The 19,457-nt window shown below is 40.7% G+C and overlaps 1 protein-coding gene across 1 annotated transcript; it reads left to right on the top strand.

Annotated features, from left to right (window-relative positions):
* Positions 1-9,616: 9,616 nt before the first annotated feature.
* LOC132070811 (sulfotransferase 6B1-like) lies at positions 9,617-16,963 on the top strand. Its single transcript, XM_059467889.1, has 8 exons — positions 9,617-10,001; positions 10,092-10,342; positions 11,752-11,891; positions 12,566-12,655; positions 13,296-13,422; positions 14,188-14,282; positions 14,916-15,072; positions 16,007-16,963. Exons 2-8 carry the CDS (start codon positions 10,141-10,143, stop codon positions 16,135-16,137), a joined length of 942 nt encoding a protein of 313 aa, XP_059323872.1. The 5' UTR covers positions 9,617-10,001; positions 10,092-10,140; the 3' UTR covers positions 16,138-16,963.
* The last annotated feature ends 2,494 nt before the right edge of the window (positions 16,964-19,457 follow it).

Here is a 19,457-nt window from a genome sequence, read left to right on the forward strand (position 1 = left end):
CAGCCAACTCATTGTTCCATCACTTGAGCAGATAGTGTGTAAGCATAGAAGATAGAGTTGGAAAGAATGAAATATTCAAAGACTTTTTGTTTCATTCTTCAAGACCTGGTTGATTCTGCTTGGATGTAAGTGAATGTGCAGACTTTTGGAAAGAAATTGGAATGCTAGAAGTAATAGTTATAACATTTAGAAATAAATGAATGTATTCAAAAGCAGAGCAGCAGAAAGTCCTGCGGCAAGGCATCTTTGAACAACTGCAAGTTATCTGTAAGCAAGCAGAAAGGTAGCAGATTCCTGGAGGAGAACATCCATAATAGCTGTGTTTATAAACTTGAGAAGGAAGAATCAGAATAGAACAGACACCTCAACTTGATACTTAGGAATGTAGTAGCAAAAATGACAAAGCAACTGGCCATGGAACATTTTGAAGAAAAGGAAAGAGTAAATATAGATTATGTTAAAGAAGTTTGTGATCCTCCTTAAGATACCTCTTGAGTAAGCCACTGACAGAAAATACAAGAGATGAAAGCATTGGGAGGGCCTGAAATTATGTGATTTAAGAGACACAAATTGATGTGGAGATGGTAATGTACAAATGTGGTTATAGAAATGACAGTACTGGAAGTAGACTTAGAAATTCATGCAACAGCAATACAAGGCATTCAGAAGCAATGACAGCAGCAGCAATACTTTCAGGAATATCCACTTGTTCCCATGGATATGATGAACTTGTTTGCAATAGTTTGCTTATGGTCACACTTCATATACTGGTTGATAGCAAAACTGGGAGGGCAATTAAAGCAATCTCCTTTCGTGGTGAGTTCTGATCACAATCAGTCTTGTTTTTAACACTGGTGGGCAGACTAATATCATAGAATGTATCATAAATGACTGACTTGTAAAGTCTGGGGATCAGAAGAGAAGGCTGAAAGTATTAGGAAAATGGCAAAACAATTTGAAACATTACACATTGAGAAGATAACGGAACCCAATGTTTAGTAAAGGAAAATGCAAAACTCTATGTTTAGAAAAGGGAAGCCAAAGTAATAGGTACTTGAGGGGGGGGTAAAGGGAGCAATTTTAAACTATTGCTCTATCAGGTAGCAATTGGCCTAAAAACACCAGAGGAATCACTTAGCAAGGACTAACATGATGACAGTCCTAGAACAAAAAGGCTCAGATATTATTCTGCTCCTGCTGATCTGGTTCAAAACCAGACCATGACCTGTTTTTGCTGTTTTTTCCTCTCCTGTGTCATCCCAAGGTTTGAATTCAGTCCCTTTGTGCCCTTAACAATCTCACTCTGAAGGACAGAGCTATTCAGAACAGTAACACCTCATGTGCTTTTGCTCCATTAGAGATACTCAGTGGGCCCTTGCATTCAGGGGGGGTAAAGAGGTGGAAGAATGGAAAATGGAAAAGGCAAGCATGCCAAAATGAATGTAGACAAGGAAATTTGATGGATGAGTGACATTTTGAGGGAGTGAAAAGTAAGCAGAGATGAGGCCAGTAAGTGTGAGATCCAATTCAGAAAAACTTGGGAACCTGTTTTGAAGGTAAGACGTAATTGACTGACACAATAACAGAGCTCTCAGAGTTTCTAGTGTCCTGGTTTGAAAGAAGTGAGTTTTTTGGGATGCTGTAGTCAAACCAATAGGTGCTCAGATTTGAATATTGCCACCTGGTATGGCCACTGAGGACATGGATAAGTCTCTGATAACACAGGAGGTTAAAAGCAGAGATCTCAGAGGGGGAAGCTCTCTTGGTTCCCGTTGGTGAAAGAGGTCAGAGCCCCCCTGCCCAGATGCGGCTGCGGGCTGGGTGGGCGAGGGGAAGCCATGCGGCCGGGTGAGGTAGGGCCTTGGAGAGAGAGGGGAGGTGAAGGCCCCTGAAGGATGGGAGGGTGGAGTCATCCCCCCCTCCGGAGAGAGAGAGGGAGAGAGCGCCTGTTTTTGTGCCTGTGCCCCCCTGAAATTGGATATCCTGTACTGGCAGCATGGCTGAAGGAGAAGCGGGGGGCACAGCGAGGGTGCAGTGAGAGAAGGTGCCCAGCAGGGCAGCGCGGGAGTTCTGGGCAGGGAGAGCCCGAGATTTTAACCCTTTTCTTGGATGATGGAAACCTTACAAATGCTGATCCTCCTGGAGCTGAATGAGAAGAGAGACAGAGATGAAATATGAGGAAATGGGCCAGTGTGATGCAAGTTTGTGCAAGTAAAAGATGTCCGAGAGAAGTTGAGAAGAATCCTAGGTGGGAGGAGATGATGGAGTGGCCTTTGGCTGGACTTTTCTTGTACAGCCATGGACAGAACTATTTTTTTTTTAACTGGGCCAAGCATCCTTAAAAGGGGAATCCTAGAAGCAGCTCTGATCCATGGGCAGTGGGTATGGAAGGAAGAGGTCACAAGGGCAAATGTTCTCTGGGCAGTGCCACGTGTGACATGGAAACACAAGAGGTCTCAACTGTGTTTCCAGGGGAAGCTTATGGTACAAGAGGGACTTCACTCTTCTTGATGAACTGAGAATTGATTATCTGAAGGGTAGTAATGGACTGAGAGTTGGTTTTCTGAGAAGTGGTAATTGAATTGAGAATCCAAGGTTTTGTCCTGGTGTTATGTATTAGAAATTGCGTGGGGGGGAGGAGGAATGTTTTTGGAAGGTTTTCATTCTGAGTTCTGTGTGTGTTTCTTTTTACATACAGTTGTAGGTTAATAAAGTTTTTTTCTTTATTCCTAAATTGGAGCCTGCTGTGCTCTAATCCTGGTCACATCTCACAGCAGAAACTAGGGAAAATATATTTTCATGGGGGAGGCCATTACAGCGACCTGATAAGGTCGCTGGGGTGAGAGAAGAATGAGAATCTTGTTTGATGATCAGAAGGCTGGATTTATTGATATATGATATATAATACATTATAACTATACTAAAAAGAATAAGAAGAGAAGTTGCAGAGCTGCTAAGCTAAGAATAGAAAAGAAAAGAATCTGTAACAAAGTTCTGTGTCCTGGGACTCTGTCCCCAGCTTGCTCCTGTGATTGGCCCTTAATTATAAACATGGAACATGAACCAATCACAGGTGCATCCTATTGCATGCCACAGCAGCTGATAACAATTGTTTACATTCTTCTTCTGGGGCCTTTGCTTCCCAGAAGATGCACAAATCCCAAAGAAAGGATTTCTGTGAAAAAATGTCTGCGACAGGAGGCTGGCATTGGACCAGCATCAAACCATGACAATTACTTCTAGATTCTTACCAATCGTCAAAAAAAAGAGAAAAAGAAAAGTATCTTTCTCTTTGGTCTAGTGTTGCCTATGGTGCCTAAACAGAGAAATTTTCACTGAAAATTATGTTTATATTGTATTTTTATCTGTTTCCTTTAAAGAGAATGAACAAGCCAGAAAAATTATATTAACCCATCTTCCACTTCATATCTTTTCCCCAGTCCATTTCCAAATCAAAGTTAGGCTGAATCTTCCATTCAGGTGCATCTTCTCTTTATGGTGTACTGCAAATGTTCCTGATGACAACATTTCCATCCAAGTCAGATCTTCCTGTGGCTAACTGAGCAACTCAGAGTTGTCCCTGAGGAGCACTGGGGCCGTTCCACATTGACTGAGCTGCACAGCCCAAGACACTTTGTTTGCTGGGCAGACAGTGCTGGGACTGGGACTTGGATTGCTGGCATCCTCAGGATCCCTGGTTGCGCTGAGCCTCTCTAGAGAGACAGGGCTGCTGTGACCCCCTTGTGTGCAGCTCCTGACAGACAGACAGACATCTGGCTGTGGCAGCACTGGAGACCCTGCTCATGAGCAGAGAGCAGAGTCTGAGGGTTGAAGGAGCTGGAGGCACCTGTGTCCCCAGTGGCCCAGGGGACAGGTTGCTACATTTCATGCTAAGGTATTTTAGTGATCTGGCTCCCTCAGGATTCAGGCAGATGGCTCCAAAGAAAATTTCTTAGGCAGCTGGCCTAAAGGATAAAAAAAATGATAATTTCTTGTTGCCCTTACTCTTTTGTACTGGAGAAGAGAAAGAAATTTTCCCCTGCAATTCAGAGTTATCTTATGAACAAAGAGCTGAAAAGAATAACTAAAACAAAGCTTACAGAAAGCATAATATATGAACAGTGTATTCAACTTTTAAGAGTAAAATAGTACTGATAGAGAAAGTATCATTTCCAATAAAATGGTCTATTTTGATGGTTCTGCATTTTTGGAGACCAGACAAATAATTTTAAATTATTATTTGTAGGCAATTTTATGCAATCTTCCATGTCTTGCAGGTACGATTTTCATTCGATAATGTCTCATGTTTAATTAATCTTGTGTCTAACATCCATTTATGAAGAAAAAGACAAGGATGTGATAAGAGGGTTTTATATAAATGTAGTGAATGAGACCCATAGTGTATTCAAGGACACGAAAGAGAGTGAAAAACCCCTTCACAGGGTAAATCACCTTCCTTTGCCTGTTCTCAGTTGGGATGATCAGTGGAGAAAACATTTCACCATCTCAGCACTCCTTATCTTCTAAAATAGTGTCCCCCAGAACACAACTAACAGCCCCAGAAGGAACAATTCCACCCAAGACTAAATTATGGACATAAGGACAGAGAAAAGGAAGTGAGTAGTACAAGTAGAATTTGATTTACACTATTGCACTAAAACTTCACATGCAACTGTCTCTCCTGTCAGATTTAATTACAAAAAATTCTCAGATGTGAGTATTTGATCCTGGGAAATCTGGTTTGGGTGATACCTGTCCTCAGGTCTGGACATTGCCTTACAGTGCCTGGATGCAGGACACAGCCATTGCCTGCAAGGAACCTTTATCCTGGGAGGTGTATCCATTTCTGGAGTAGTGTGTGGTAACCAATAAGTAGGGAAGTTGAAAGGAGTTGAAAAGTGCAATAGAGGTCTGCTTCTGCTTCTGCCAAGGGATGAGATGTGACCCTGAAGCAAGCAAGGTAGCACTCCACAGTATCTGCTCAACAGCTCTGCCCCTTTGACCTTGGGCACACCCTGGTTGATTATTCACCAGGGCTGTGATTTACCCTCAGCTGGAAACTCCCAGCTCAACTCAGTGGCCCCACAGGGCCACTCACTCTTTCACCTGCAATGGGATGGGGGAGGGAAACAGAGTGAGAGGAGTCATGGCTGAAATAAAGACAATTAAATACCTGAAGCAAGAGCTATGTGTGCAAGCAAAGCAAAGTAAGGAATTCATTCTATCCTTCCACCAGTCAAATGTTCAGCTGTGTCCCGGGCTCCATCACCCATGACAGTGACATGGTAAGACAAGTGCCTGAGCTCTCAGCATCTCTCTTTCCTTCCTCTTCCCTCACATTTTATTGCTGAGCATGACTCCATATGGAAGAGAATAATCCTTGGATCAGCTGGTGTCAGCTGTCCCATCTGTGTCCCCTTTTAATTTCTTGTGCACCTTCAAGCTACTCTCTGGCAGCTCAGTGTGAGAATCAGAGGAGGCCCTGACACTGTGCAATTACTGCCAGCAATGACTAAAACATCTCTGTGTTACCAACATTGTTTTCAGCACAAATTCAACACATAGCTCCATACCAGCCACTATGGGGAAAATTAATTCCATTGCTGTGAAAACCAGCACACACGCATTTGTTGAAAGGTTAAAGTACAACATTGAACCAAAGTGGTTCACTTGAAACCAATTTGACAGGATTTACATCTGCCAGGTGTACATGAAAAAGTGAAGTGTAATGGATGTCCTACTGGTGTCTTTATCTTTTCAGGAACCAATTGGCTTGAACAAATGGTAAAGGAGTTGGCAGATGCCAAATATGCAGAAGAGGAAATGAAAGAGAAAATAAATGCTGAAAAGAAGCTTGAGACATTTCAGCATCTAGAATTTGGGGATCCTGAGATATATGAGACAAGCAGGGAAATTCTGGGTAGAAGAAAGAGCATGGTATGCTTGTGTAGATAATCTATAGTGGAGTAATCTGATATTATGACAAGCTTTGACCTAGTCAGGAAAAGTGACCAGCATGAAAAAGACTCTACTACTCTAGAGGAATATAAAATATGAATGAGGATCCTAGAAAAGTTTACAGGACATTACTTCTCTGGCCCAAAGTGTCTTTTAGAGAAGACAAGAAAATCCACCCTGATCTGGTACTGAGGATTAGTTATTTTTCATCTCCGTTTCAGTACTATCTAAATTGTAAAGGCAACATTAGTAGTATCATGCAGGCTGGTACATAATTTGTTTCCTGGCAGTTGCTTCATACCTGTCATGCAATCCTGACATAATAGGTCACGTGCAATCATGAGAGATTGTTCCTCTGCATTTCTTTATGTGCCTATATCCACCAGACAGCAGCCCCTGCCAGTCTTCAGAAGTTCTCCTGCACTGATCATTCTGATGGACCATCTTCCCACCAGGACACTGGGTCTGAAGCTCTCCTGGAACAGCCATAGAAGGGTCCTGGACAGGCTCCAGTCCCTTTATTAAGAGTCCTTAACTTGCATTCCACTCTGCCTGAGCTCCTCTGAGCTTGTGGAGATAGGCCTTGGATGAGCTGATGCCACGGGAGTCTGTGGGCAGGGTAATGTTTTGATTCCCCCTTCACTGCTCTGCTGTGTTCCTTTGTGGGTGTGCAGACAGCTTTGGCCACATAACCTAAGCCATCCTCACCCCCTGGGCTCGGTTTGAAGGCTTTGATTCTCCTCTGATCAGATCCACATGAAATTTTTAAAAGGGGAAACTTACTCATATATTTCCATTGTAGAGCAAATTCTGATTTAAGCCCTGCTTTTCATTCACAGAAACCCAGGGCATCTGCATCTCACTACCCTTGCAGGCTTCCTTTCCCTTCCCTTCCCTTCCCTTCCCTTCCCTTCCCTTCCCTTCCCTTCCCTTCCCTTCCCTTCCCTTCCCTTCCCTTCCCTTCCCTTCCCTTCCCTTCCCTTCCCTTCCCTTCCCTTCCCTTCCCTTCCCTTCCCTTCCCTTCCCTTCCCTTCCCTTCCCTTCCCTTCCCTTCCCTTCCCTTCCCTTCCCTTCCCTTCCCTTCCCTTCCCTTCCCCTGTTTCCTTCTCTCTGTCTCTTTCTCTCTCTTTCCTTCTTTCCTTCTCACTTTCTCTCTTTCTTTCTGTCTTTTGTTGTTGTAAATGAATGAACAGAGCAGGTTTAAGGCATTTTCTTGACTGCATCAATCTTACAGGAACTATTTAAAAATTGATTTGGTTATTTTAAAGGACTAATTTATGGCAGCCTTCCTCAGAGTTTTACTGAGGCAAATGCAGATCATAGAAATAATTATAAAAACATACCTCTTCTTATTTAGCATTTGGGAGCACATGATTTGAAGCTCTCATTCTTTGAAGCTGTTTCATTTAACAGGGAATGGATCTGCATGGGCAGAACTGTGCACCGTGTAAGAGCCAGCTGGCACTGTCCTGTAGCTGTCACAGAAATGTCTCCAGCCTCCTTCTGCAAAGCTCCATAACCAGGTCTGGTCAGTGTGGGAAGTCAGAAACCTTCAGAGCAACGGTGGTGGCTTGAACAACAAATACCATTAATCTGGGGAGAATCAAATCCTTTAACCTGTTTTTAATCTTTTTTTAATCACTATATGTTTTAAAGCTGTTTTTTGGAAATTTTGAATCAAGTGATGCTTTCTTGTCAGTCTCTGGATTCACTGTTTAGCAGGATCACAGGGTCATGTATCACATGGGTGGGGCTAGGCACTTCTCAGCCCATTCCTCAGCTCAGGTGCCATGGCAGATGTCTGTATCAAAGGCTCACTTTATGAAACCTTGATCCTGCTTCTTTTTGTAGTCAAGAAATATGACTGCCCTCAAAATCCCTTCTCATTACTTATGTGTCCTTATTATTTTTTCCTCCACAAATACAGGGTTTGGCTTTTTATTTTTTTTCTGGTTCATGAGAATAAAATATTCTTCCCAGGAATAATTGGCCTGACTGCCCTTTCTTGCAAAAATACACTGGAAATCCTCGGAAGGTTTCTCTGGAATACTTTTCCAGAGAAAAGTATTTTGGAAACCCTACTCTAACACGATGCTATTGCATGACATGACACTCATAATTTACAGGTCATTTTCCCTCTTTTTCCACAATTAGGGATGACTGTCCCAACTAATTCTTATGCCAACAGGTAAAAATGCTTACTAAACACATTTTCTTATCTTTAGTTCAGGACATGAGGTTCAATGCCAAGGGAAGATAAAGAAGAAAAATTAAGTAAGCTGCTTTTTGCTTTGCTAGGGTGGCTAGCTGCACATGAAGAATCAGCACAAGTGCTATTTCATAGGACAGCAACTTTTAGCTGATGTCAGTCAAATAAATGGTGCAGGTGGTGCCAACTTTGTGCCCTTTGGCACTCGTCTTTGATCAGATGGACCAGGCCATGTGATATCCACTGGTTTCAGATTATGCCTGTACATAGTTAGCCTTTCTGTGCTGACAATATTTTACAGAAAGCAGGGAGATGAAGGGAAAAGCGAAAGATTTTGTATGGACTGGGAAAAGTAGATGTAAAAATGCAGGGCTAGATCATCCCATGAGCACTGCACTATGGCTCAGGGACCAGGGAGAGCCCTGGATCTCCCTTGAATCCCTTGGGGAGAGCAAATGGCAAAAGCATGCAGGTATGTAGTTGCTGGTCCCCTTCCTTCCAGGGCCCAACAGGCAGCAGTCAAGAGATGGAGATAAGAAAGGATGGCATGTAAATTCTTGGCATACATTTTGAGGGAGAACTATTTTCTCATTTTTTGTGACACATCAATCCTTTTGCCAGAGACTTAAATATTGAACCTGAGCCTAAAGCCAGTTCCTTTACTGGGGTCACTGCAGTCAGCAGCTCATCATGTGAAGTGCAGGATAAACACTACTCACTGTAGCTCAGGTTATATTTTCACCACCTCCCTAAGCACTGATCAGTTGTTAAACAATGACTGAGCTCATTAAAGAAATGTAGAAATGAGTAATTTTTGTGTAAGCACCAGGAAAACAGGCCTCTGTAGTGCAGTCTGACGAGTGGCCCAAGAGTGCCTGTGCCCCTGTGCCCTCCTGGGCTCCAGCGGCCGGGAGCAGCCGGCCACACTCACAGGAGTGTCCTCAGCTCAGTCTCTAGTGCACTGAACACCTCTCCCAGTCCCAACACATTTTATCTAACTTTGGTGAGAATGATGAGTGATATAATACAGAAAAAAAAGAAAATCCCAGCATTGAGTGTTGGAAAAAGATGAACTGCTTTGAGGATTTTGATCATGACATTTCAATTCCAATCTGCATTCTATTCTATCTAACTGCATGTCATTCTATTTTCTTATATTCTGTTTATAAACTCTGAGTTGTAATCACAGAATTATTAGCATGATGCCTGAAAATTTTCTAAGTCATTTTCCTAGAATGCAATTGCATTTGTCTGCTTATCTTGTTAGTTTATGTTCAACTTCTATTGATTTCAAAGGTTCATATTGCATAAGGTCTTTGACTGCTACTGCATATTTTACAGCTTCAGAAAGAGGTAAGTTCTTGTTCATAGGGTCAAGAAAAAAAAAAAAGAACTAACCAAGCACCATTTAAATGACAATCTGTGGGTTTCTCCTTCTACACAGCAGTTCATTCAGTGACAGAGAGAGAAGAAGAATGGAAAAGTCCAGGAAAACAGTTTTTGATTTCCTAGATGAGAATGATGAGTGATATAGTAAAGAAAAAAAGAAAATACTAGCAGCAAGTACTGGAAAGAGATGAGCTGCCTTGAGGATTTTCATCATGATATTTCAATTCCAATCTGCAATTCCTGTCATTCTATTTTGTTCTATTCTGTTTCTAAACTCTGTGTTGTAATCACAGAATTTTAGGCATGATGTTTAGAAATTATCTAAGCCCTTTATCCTAGAATGTAATTGCATTTGTCTGCTTATCTTCTTAGTTTATGTTCAACTTCTATTGATTTCAAAGGTCTTTGACTGTAGCTGTATATATCTTTACAGGTTCAGAAACATGTAAGTTTATTGCTCATAGGGTTAAGAAAAAAAAAATAACAAACCAAGCACCTATTAAAGGACAATCTGTGGGTTTCTCCTTCTACACAGCATTTCACACTGTGACAGAGCCTGTGTCTGAGTGAGAGAAAGAAGAAGAATGGAGAAGTCCAGGAAAATATTTATTGGTTTGGTCGATAAGGCAATGGCAGCTGCCAAATCAATGCGTCCTGATGAACTGCTCTTTTCTTACAAGGGAATTCTCTATCCTGCTGCTGTTTGCAGTCCTGAAATTTTCAAAGCCTTGGAGTCCTTTGAAGCCAGAAAGGATGATGTAATTTTGGCAGGATACCCTAAATCTGGTGAATATATTTAAATTATTTTCATAAACAAGGTTCTGTAATAGCAAGTAACAAGGTTTGTACTAAATATATGAAATATATATGATATGATACATAACTTATGCTAAATAATTGTATTTAGAATGTTCACCAATATTTTAAAACTGATTTCATTCTCCAAAAGCTCCAGAAATTGTTTACGAATATTTGACATAGGAAATTTTCCATTAGACTGTGAAGAACATTCTGGTTTTCTTTCCTATAGCATCAGATGGTTTTTGTTATTTTTACTTTTATAGTCATGAAGGTAAATGCACAAATTGGAGAGAATCAAAATACAGTTTTTTACACCAAAGGTAACTAGATCGCCTGATATTCCATGATCTACTCAGTTAAGAGTTTTATATTTTTACAATGAAGCCCTTGGTACCTTCAAATGGTATATTCAATATTCTTTAGTTTATTTCACATAGATGTAAGGAAATAGCTATCAAAAATACTTTTGTAGTCCTTGAAGTGATTACATTGTTTTTTAAGTATTCTTTAAGGAAAATCAAGAGGACATCTTTCCTAGGGTTGCAAGTTTACCCTACCTATTTCCTCAATCTGCCTCAAAGCACTGGTCCACATGAAATTCAAAAATTTGGATTAGCTGTGCCTCAGACACACTTTAATCTTGGTGTTTCTCTCTTACAGCAATTGGTTCACACTGCTTTACAGTGGATAGTCACAGCTGAGAGGATTGTGAAGTTTTTGCTTTTTTATTGAACTTTCTTTTTGAAGAAATGTTATGCACTGGATTGCACTAGCTAAGACTACAGTGAGAAAGATGTAGGCACCCAGTGTCCAGAAGTCAGGAAATGGTTAATTAGGAATGGGAGATCTCTGCAGGCTTTTTGTTATCTTTTGAAGAAAAAGATACTAAATGTGTCTGGAAAATGTCACTTCAGAGGGTTTTTCCTATTGTTAAAGAAAATGAGTGCAAAATTTTTTGATCTAGTTCTGCTCCTGTCTTGAAGTGCAGTGACCCATCTTTCTTCCAAAGATAATCCAGTAAACCAGAAAACTCTTAATACATTAGGTTTTTGAGTACAGGTTCATCACCCCAGTCTCCCTTATATGTCTCACAATAAATTTATTACATTAAGGTGGGTTTTCCTTGTTGAATCTCTGTGGTTCTTCTCCCTGATTAGTCAGTTTACAGTATACAAGTTAGTTTACAGTGTACTGAAGTGTTCAAGTTGGAGAAATATCTCCTTATGAGGAGCAAAGGTAGGATCCTGGGTGGTGGTTGACCAGACAGTCAACTGTGATTGTATGGCATGAAAGGAGACCAGGTAACTCACCTGGTAGTACTAGCACCTCTTGACTTCCCTGGTAAATCCATTTCTGTCCATTCCAAATGTTTTATTGTACTTTTCTTCTTTCAGGCACAAACTGGCTAAGTCAAATCTTAACTGATCTGATAGCCATATCTCAAAAGAAAACACCAGGTAGTGAAAGCAGCGTGAATGCTGAAGAACCAGAAGAATTCCCCTACCTCGAAGTTGGAGATGCTGAGAAATATGAGGTGGGAACAGAATATGTATGGAAATGATCAACATTATGCGCTTCAAATACTGAGTATATGAAGTATGATCTATTCTATTGTTTCATATGAACTTTACCACTCCTCTTTATGTGGCATCTGGTCAGGATTAATTTACCCGGGACTGTCAAATACTGAACACATACAAATAAACAGACACTTCATTGGGACTGAGAGGAGGACATACCCATGAGATACATATAAACTTCAGAAATTCAACATAGCATCTTTTGTATTTAAGAAGAGCTTCATGAAGTGTCAAATCATGTAATATTAGCATTTGTCTCTTTTACTAGCTCTTCCTCCTCCTCCTCCCCTCTCTCAGTCCTTGAGATGCTTCAGCTTTCAGAGACAGCTAATCTGTACCCCACCTCTAGGTTTGATCCCTTGTCTACCAGACCTGAGGAGAATTATCACTGAAGAGAACAAACAATGGATAGTCCTTTCTCCAATTGCTCATAGGCTTTTGAAGATTAGAGCTACTCAGAGCAGCCCACTAGTATCCCAGGACAACACTGACTAAATAACAAAATAACCCCACTTCAATCAGCCAATAACTGTAGATAAGTTCATCAATGCCACATTTCAGCACAGTTTAATGAAAAGAATACTTGTACTAACTGACCTTTCCACGTTCTTCTTTCCAATTCTTCAAGCGAATGACCAAATTACCTTCTCCAAGATTTATAGTTACTCATCTCCGTGCTGAAAATCTTCCCAAATCTATCTTCCAAAACAATGCCAAGGTGAGTGCTGATTGTAATGTATTAAAGCAAACAATTCAACGGATTTATTTTTTAAAGAGCCAATGTAATGCTTTCTTGCCAATATTCAGAATCACACTTTTTTACACAAGTGTTTAGCCTGGCCATTTCTACGTGTTTAAGGCTCTACATATTTAAGAACTGCCATTCACCTCACTTAACCACAGTTTGCCCTTATTTGCCCCTTTGCGACCGTTTCCACAAGAGAGTTGCAGTATTTAAACAAATCCTCCAGAGACAAAATGGATTTTGATGTGATTTCCTGTGGGAGCAATTTTATGGCATTGTTCAATGTGTCAAATTTCCATGAGAATTTATATTTTTGTGAGTTTTCCACTTAAATGATGAACTATGCTTGTATTGAGCAAAACATACTTAGATTCTGCAAAAATAATTTGGTTAATCAGTTAAAGATAATAATTATAGGCAACCATCTTCTTATGGTACCAAAGCAAAATTAATTGCTGCATTTCCGGATCTGGGAATGAAACTGCTACTTCTTGCAGGAGCACACAAGGCATTAGAAATCCCCAACTGCAGTTATAAAGTATATTATTGTTATTTCTTTTTTTGTGCTGTAGTCTACCCTGTCTTTCTCTATAGTAATACAATTATTTTCTAGATATTGTTACTGATTCGTAATCCAAAAGATGTTGCTACATCTTTCTACCACTTTTGCAATGGCCTGCCTACTCTTCCCTCCTATGAGACCTGGGGTGATTTCTTCACAGATTTCATGACAAAGAAAAGTACAGTATAATTTTTTATCTGTTTCAATTGTCCAATGATTTCTTGTTGTGTTAAAACCTTTGTTCTTTGGTAAATCAGCTTCTCTAGGAATTTTTAGTTTACAGTACAAACCAGAGATTAAACACTGAGAGTTAGAATTCTGAAATTTTCCATGCTTGCCTTACTGCTTGAGGATAAATATTTGTCAAAACACTTCACTTCCACAGGCTTTTAAAATTTGTACAAACTGGTATTTTTCCTGGAAGAGGTAGTTCTTCCTTATCTCTGTCTTGGGTCCCCTCTATCCCCTGCCCTCCTATGTCCATCATGTTCTGTCCATGGAACTCTATAATCACCTCCAAGACAAATTGGATGAAAGGAATTATTTGGAATAAGTCTAGTGCATTAAAAAGGGGACAAATTCTAATGAATTTTTAAAAGTAATAGCACTAGTTTAAAGTTATGAGTTTTAGGTAGCACATGTCCAGCAGAAGAGTGGTTCAACAGGGTTTTAGACTGGATTAAGGGAATCTTACAAGATGGTCTGCAAGATGATAGCTTTTCTGGTGCACTCAAAGCTGTCTTGAAATGTTAACAAGTTTTATTTTCTGAATTCCAAATGGTATCATATACCTAAGACTGGAGCACAACTGATAATTCCCACAGAAGGGTGTGAACTTTGTCATAAACCTGATTAATAAAGCCCTTGGCTGATACAACTTAATGAGCAAAACTTGCATAATCTAAATTTATTCTTAATCTTTGGATCCTTTTGCTTTATTTAGTGGCCTGGGGATGCTATTTTGAATACCTCTCTGAATGGAACAAATATGCTGACAAAGAAAATGTTATGACAATAACTTATGAAGAGGTAAAAGAGGTAAGGGTTTCAATATTTACAAATACTTTATACTTGAAGGGATTTTTTTTTTTAACTAATATACCCTTATATGAATGCAGGGCATCCAAGGTGTGTGAGACAGATTCTTCTTTTAAGAATCTGTTTTAAAGGGAAAAAGTGCTGAAATTCAAACATAAAGGCCCTCTTAAAATTTGGCTTGTGCAAATGATTCTTGTTTTTTATTTATCTGTAAGTCTGGATATGGCACTCAATACCATGGTTTAGTTGAGGTGTTAGAGCATGGGTTGGACTCAATGATCTCTAAGGTGTCTTCAAACCCAGTCATTCTGTGAATTCTGTAATATAAGCCCAAATAATTGTAAATCTAAATCAACAGTAATCAATCTTTGGGAAGGAGCTCTTGTGTTTTCAGCATGGTTTATTTTACACAACTGTAAATGGTATATAATATTTTGTTATCTACAGGAAGGCAGCTCATGTCTCCTCCAAAATAATTAAGGAGAAGAGAAACATTATGACCCAGCCTAGTCCTAGAGAGCTCTGTGAATATGATATGTATGCAGCCAGCAGAGAAATATAGGGAAGTGCAAACACCTTGGAAAGCAGTCATTTGTTTGAAAGTCATGCCATATGTTACATTGCTCTTTCCAGAATCCTGCCCTGAGTGTGAAAAACATAGCCACGTTCTTTGGAATTCCTCTGACTGAGGAACAGCTCCAGCTGGTGGTAGACAGGAGCAGCTTCCAGTCCATGAAGAAAAACTCAGACAAGACCCATGGATCACTTGGCAGTGTTCTCTTTCGCAAAGGTAGGAAGCTCCAAGGGGCTCATAGATAGAAATGTGCCACTCTCTGGGACTTGGGCCATTGTCTGGTTCTTTTTCCTGCACTCACGTTACAATTGTAAGGTAGTGTCAAGCAGGTGATCACTGCTTTGCTTGAGAAGAGTATCCAAGGAGGGCTGGTGAGGAAGATGCACAGCAAGGGTCTCACAGCAGAGCCACTCTTGGCTGCTCACAGGTGGCTGGCAGGAAGGAGGACCTGTCATGTGTCTGAATTCCTCTCCCCCTCTGTGCCTGGATCACCAAGTGCCCAGCCTTTGGAGCTGGCAGCACTGGGCCAAACTCAGCCTGAGTGGAGGGACCACACTGTAGGAGAGTATGGGAATCTTCTGAGAGGGCCACTGCCAAATTCCTGTTCACTCTTACATACTAGAACTAAGCCAAGCAAGGAAGAATCCAGGTGGACACCAAGAGAGGGAAGAAAAGGGAGTGACCTTTGCAGTGTAGTGGGGGGCACATGGACATGAGGACGGAACCTGGTTGTCAGAATCTATTTCTGCAATTTGTGTTAAAGTAATGACTGGATAAAAATAAAGCTGTCAAAGGAGCAGAAAATCACCTCTGCCTCCTGGCAGATGATTCTTAATTAATTCTTAAGGATCTTCCACTTTGCCAGTCATAGCTGACTAGAGGAAAGAGATGGAGTGAAACAGGATTTTAGGCTGCCTTTTTTAAAATGGTGTCCTAAAGTGCAGTGTGTTATTTTGCATTATAGCAAAAGATGATTCACATATACATATGTAAGTCCATTGATTGCACGAAATTATATTGGTATAGAAAAATGTTTCATCTGGAAAATGGATCAACACAATTTAGTGTACAATGCAATAAAAATGACAGCTCTATAGAATATAAAATGAAATGTCTTGGTTTTCAAGAGTTTATTCCTGCTTCTTTGAAGGTGGTGTAAGTGACTGGAAGAATCTTTTCACTGATGATCAGAGTAAGGAAATGGACAAAGCATTTGAAGAACATATAGCAGGAACGAAACTTGGGAAAAAGTTGAAGTATGACTTGTACTGCAAAACCTGAAGAGAAATGAAATGTGATTATAATAAGAACTCTGCAAGGCAGACTCAGACCATCTGAATGCTATACACTGGAAACCTAGATCAAATGATCCAAGCACCTTAGAATTGCTGTAAGAGTCATTGTAGCAGCCTTTACAGTGACAGTGACGAGCATTTTGTTTTAGTGTGAGACTTTGGGCTACACTCATTTGCTGAAGATGATGGCAACTAATTATATTTACAAAAACCTAATAGCCCTGTTCAGGCTGTTACCTGGAAAGAAATGTCTCTTTTCTTTCTAGACAAATTCTATCTCTATAGATGATTTCTGATTATTTAGTATGCAGATTATTTTTTCTTCAAAAATGTTTCAAATCAATCAACATCTTCACAGAAAATATCACTGGCCAAAATATGGATATGACAGAAGCCCAATATCAAAGGAGATCCTCCATGAATTCAGCACAAAATAAATCAAAGCTTGAGAAAGCTGAATGAAGCGGAATATGGATCTGCATTCTTAAGTCTCTTAATCTCTCTGAATTGAAAATATCAATATGGATTTCAGATTATGGGCTGAAGTTTACAGCCAAGATTCACTTGGAAGCACACCTTTCTATAGGATCATGGAGCAGCCCAGGTTGCAAGAGACTTTGAAAAATCATCTGGTACAACCTTTCATGGGAAAGGGAGCCTGGGTAAGATTCTATCTAGATACCATGTCTTGAAAACCTCCAGTGATGAGGATTCTCCCTCATTTTTGTAGGCATTGTTCCAGCAACTGGTTGTTCTTGCTGTGAAGAACTTACTTCATTTATCAAGATTAAACATCCCCTATTGAAACTTGATCTCACTGCCTCCTTTCTTCGCCATGTGGTGTCTGGTAGCAAGCCTTTATCCTCTTTGTAGCTGCCCTATAAGTACTGGAAACTGTGATGAGGCTGTCCCTGAGCCTTCTCAACTTTGTGCTCCTCCCTGGGAAGCCCTCTGCTTTCTTTGTCATTCTTGAAAATGCCTCTGTTGAGGTAGTGGAGTTGTCAGAAGTGATGGTGCAAGACATTGCTCTACCCAGATCTCTTGTACTGCCATTGCAATTTGCCTCTCTAGACAGTATTTCAGATTTTTCCAGGGACCTGTTCTGGAAAAATAAGGCAAAATGTGGTTCTGTATGTATAGTTGAATTAAAAACAGGAAAAGTTCCAGCCAACTCATTGTTCCATCACTTGAGCAGATAGTGTGTAAGCATAGAAGATAGAGTTGGAAAGAATGAAATATTCAAAGACTTTTTGTTTCATTCTTCAAGACCTGGTTGATTCTGCTTGGATGTAAGTGAATGTGCAGACTTTTGGAAAGAAATTGGAATGCTAGAAGTAATAGTTATAACATTTAGAAATAAATGAATGTATTCAAAAGCAGAGCAGCAGAAAGTCCTGCGGCAAGGCATCTTTGAACAACTGCAAGTTATCTGTAAGCAAGCAGAAAGGTAGCAGATTCCTGGAGGAGAACATCCATAATAGCTGTGTTTATAAACTTGAGAAGGAAGAATCAGAATAGAACAGACACCTCAACTTGATACTTAGGAATGTAGTAGCAAAAATGACAAAGCAACTGGCCATGGAACATTTTGAAGAAAAGGAAAGAGTAAATATAGATTATGTTAAAGAAGTTTGTGATCCTCCTTAAGATACCTCTTGAGTAAGCCACTGACAGAAAATACAAGAGATGAAAGCATTGGGAGGGCCTGAAATTATGTGATTTAAGAGACACAAATTGATGTGGAGATGGTAATGTACAAATGTGGTTATAGAAATGACAGTACTGGAAGTAGACTTAGAAATTCATGCAACAGCAATACAAGGCATTCAGAAGCAATGACAGCAGCAGCAATACTTTCAGGAATATCCACTTGTTCCCATGGATATGATGAACTTGTTTGCAATAGTTTGCTTATGGTCACACTTCATATACTGGTTGATAGCAAAACTGGGAGGGCAATTAAAGCAATCTCCTTTCGTGGTGAGTTCTGATCACAATCAGTCTTGTTTTTAACACTGGTGGGCAGACTAATATCATAGAATGTATCATAAATGACTGACTTGTAAAGTCTGGGGATCAGAAGAGAAGGCTGAAAGTATTAGGAAAATGGCAAAACAATTTGAAACATTACACATTGAGAAGATAACGGAACCCAATGTTTAGTAAAGGAAAATGCAAAACTCTATGTTTAGAAAAGGGAAGCCAAAGTAATAGGTACTTGAGGGGGGGGTAAAGGGAGCAATTTTAAACTATTGCTCTATCAGGTAGCAATTGGCCTAAAAACACCAGAGGAATCACTTAGCAAGGACTAACATGATGACAGTCCTAGAACAAAAAGGCTCAGATATTATTCTGCTCCTGCTGATCTGGTTCAAAACCAGACCATGACCTGTTTTTGCTGTTTTTTCCTCTCCTGTGTCATCCCAAGGTTTGAATTCAGTCCCTTTGTGCCCTTAACAATCTCACTCTGAAGGACAGAGCTATTCAGAACAGTAACACCTCATGTGCTTTTGCTCCATTAGAGATACTCAGTGGGCCCTTGCATTCAGGGGGGGTAAAGAGGTGGAAGAATGGAAAATGGAAAAGGCAAGCATGCCAAAATGAATGTAGACAAGGAAATTTGATGGATGAGTGACATTTTGAGGGAGTGAAAAGTAAGCAGAGATGAGGCCAGTAAGTGTGAGATCCAATTCAGAAAAACTTGGGAACCTGTTTTGAAGGTAAGACGTAATTGACTGACACAATAACAGAGCTCTCAGAGTTTCTAGTGTCCTGGTTTGAAAGAAGTGAGTTTTTTGGGATGCTGTAGTCAAACCAATAGGTGCTCAGATTTGAATATTGCCACCTGGTATGGCCACTGAGGACATGGATAAGTCTCTGATAACACAGGAGGTTAAAAGCAGAGATCTCAGAGGGGGAAGCTCTCTTGGTTCCCGTTGGTGAAAGAGGTCAGAGCCCCCCTGCCCAGATGCGGCTGCGGGCTGGGTGGGCGAGGGGAAGCCATGCGGCCGGGTGAGGTAGGGCCTTGGAGAGAGAGGGGAGGTGAAGGCCCCTGAAGGATGGGAGGGTGGAGTCATCCCCCCCTCCGGAGAGAGAGAGGGAGAGAGCGCCTGTTTTTGTGCCTGTGCCCCCCTGAAATTGGATATCCTGTACTGGCAGCATGGCTGAAGGAGAAGCGGGGGGCACAGCGAGGGTGCAGCGAGAGAAGGTGCCCAGCAGGGCAGCGCGGGAGTTCTGGGCAGGGAGAGCCCGAGATTTTAACCCTTTTCTTGGATGATGGAAACCTTACAAATGCTGATCCTCCTG

Source organism: Ammospiza nelsoni, chromosome 3, assembly GCF_027579445.1.
Source record: "Ammospiza nelsoni isolate bAmmNel1 chromosome 3, bAmmNel1.pri, whole genome shotgun sequence".
Classification (NCBI taxonomy): Eukaryota; Metazoa; Chordata; class Aves; order Passeriformes; family Passerellidae; genus Ammospiza; species Ammospiza nelsoni.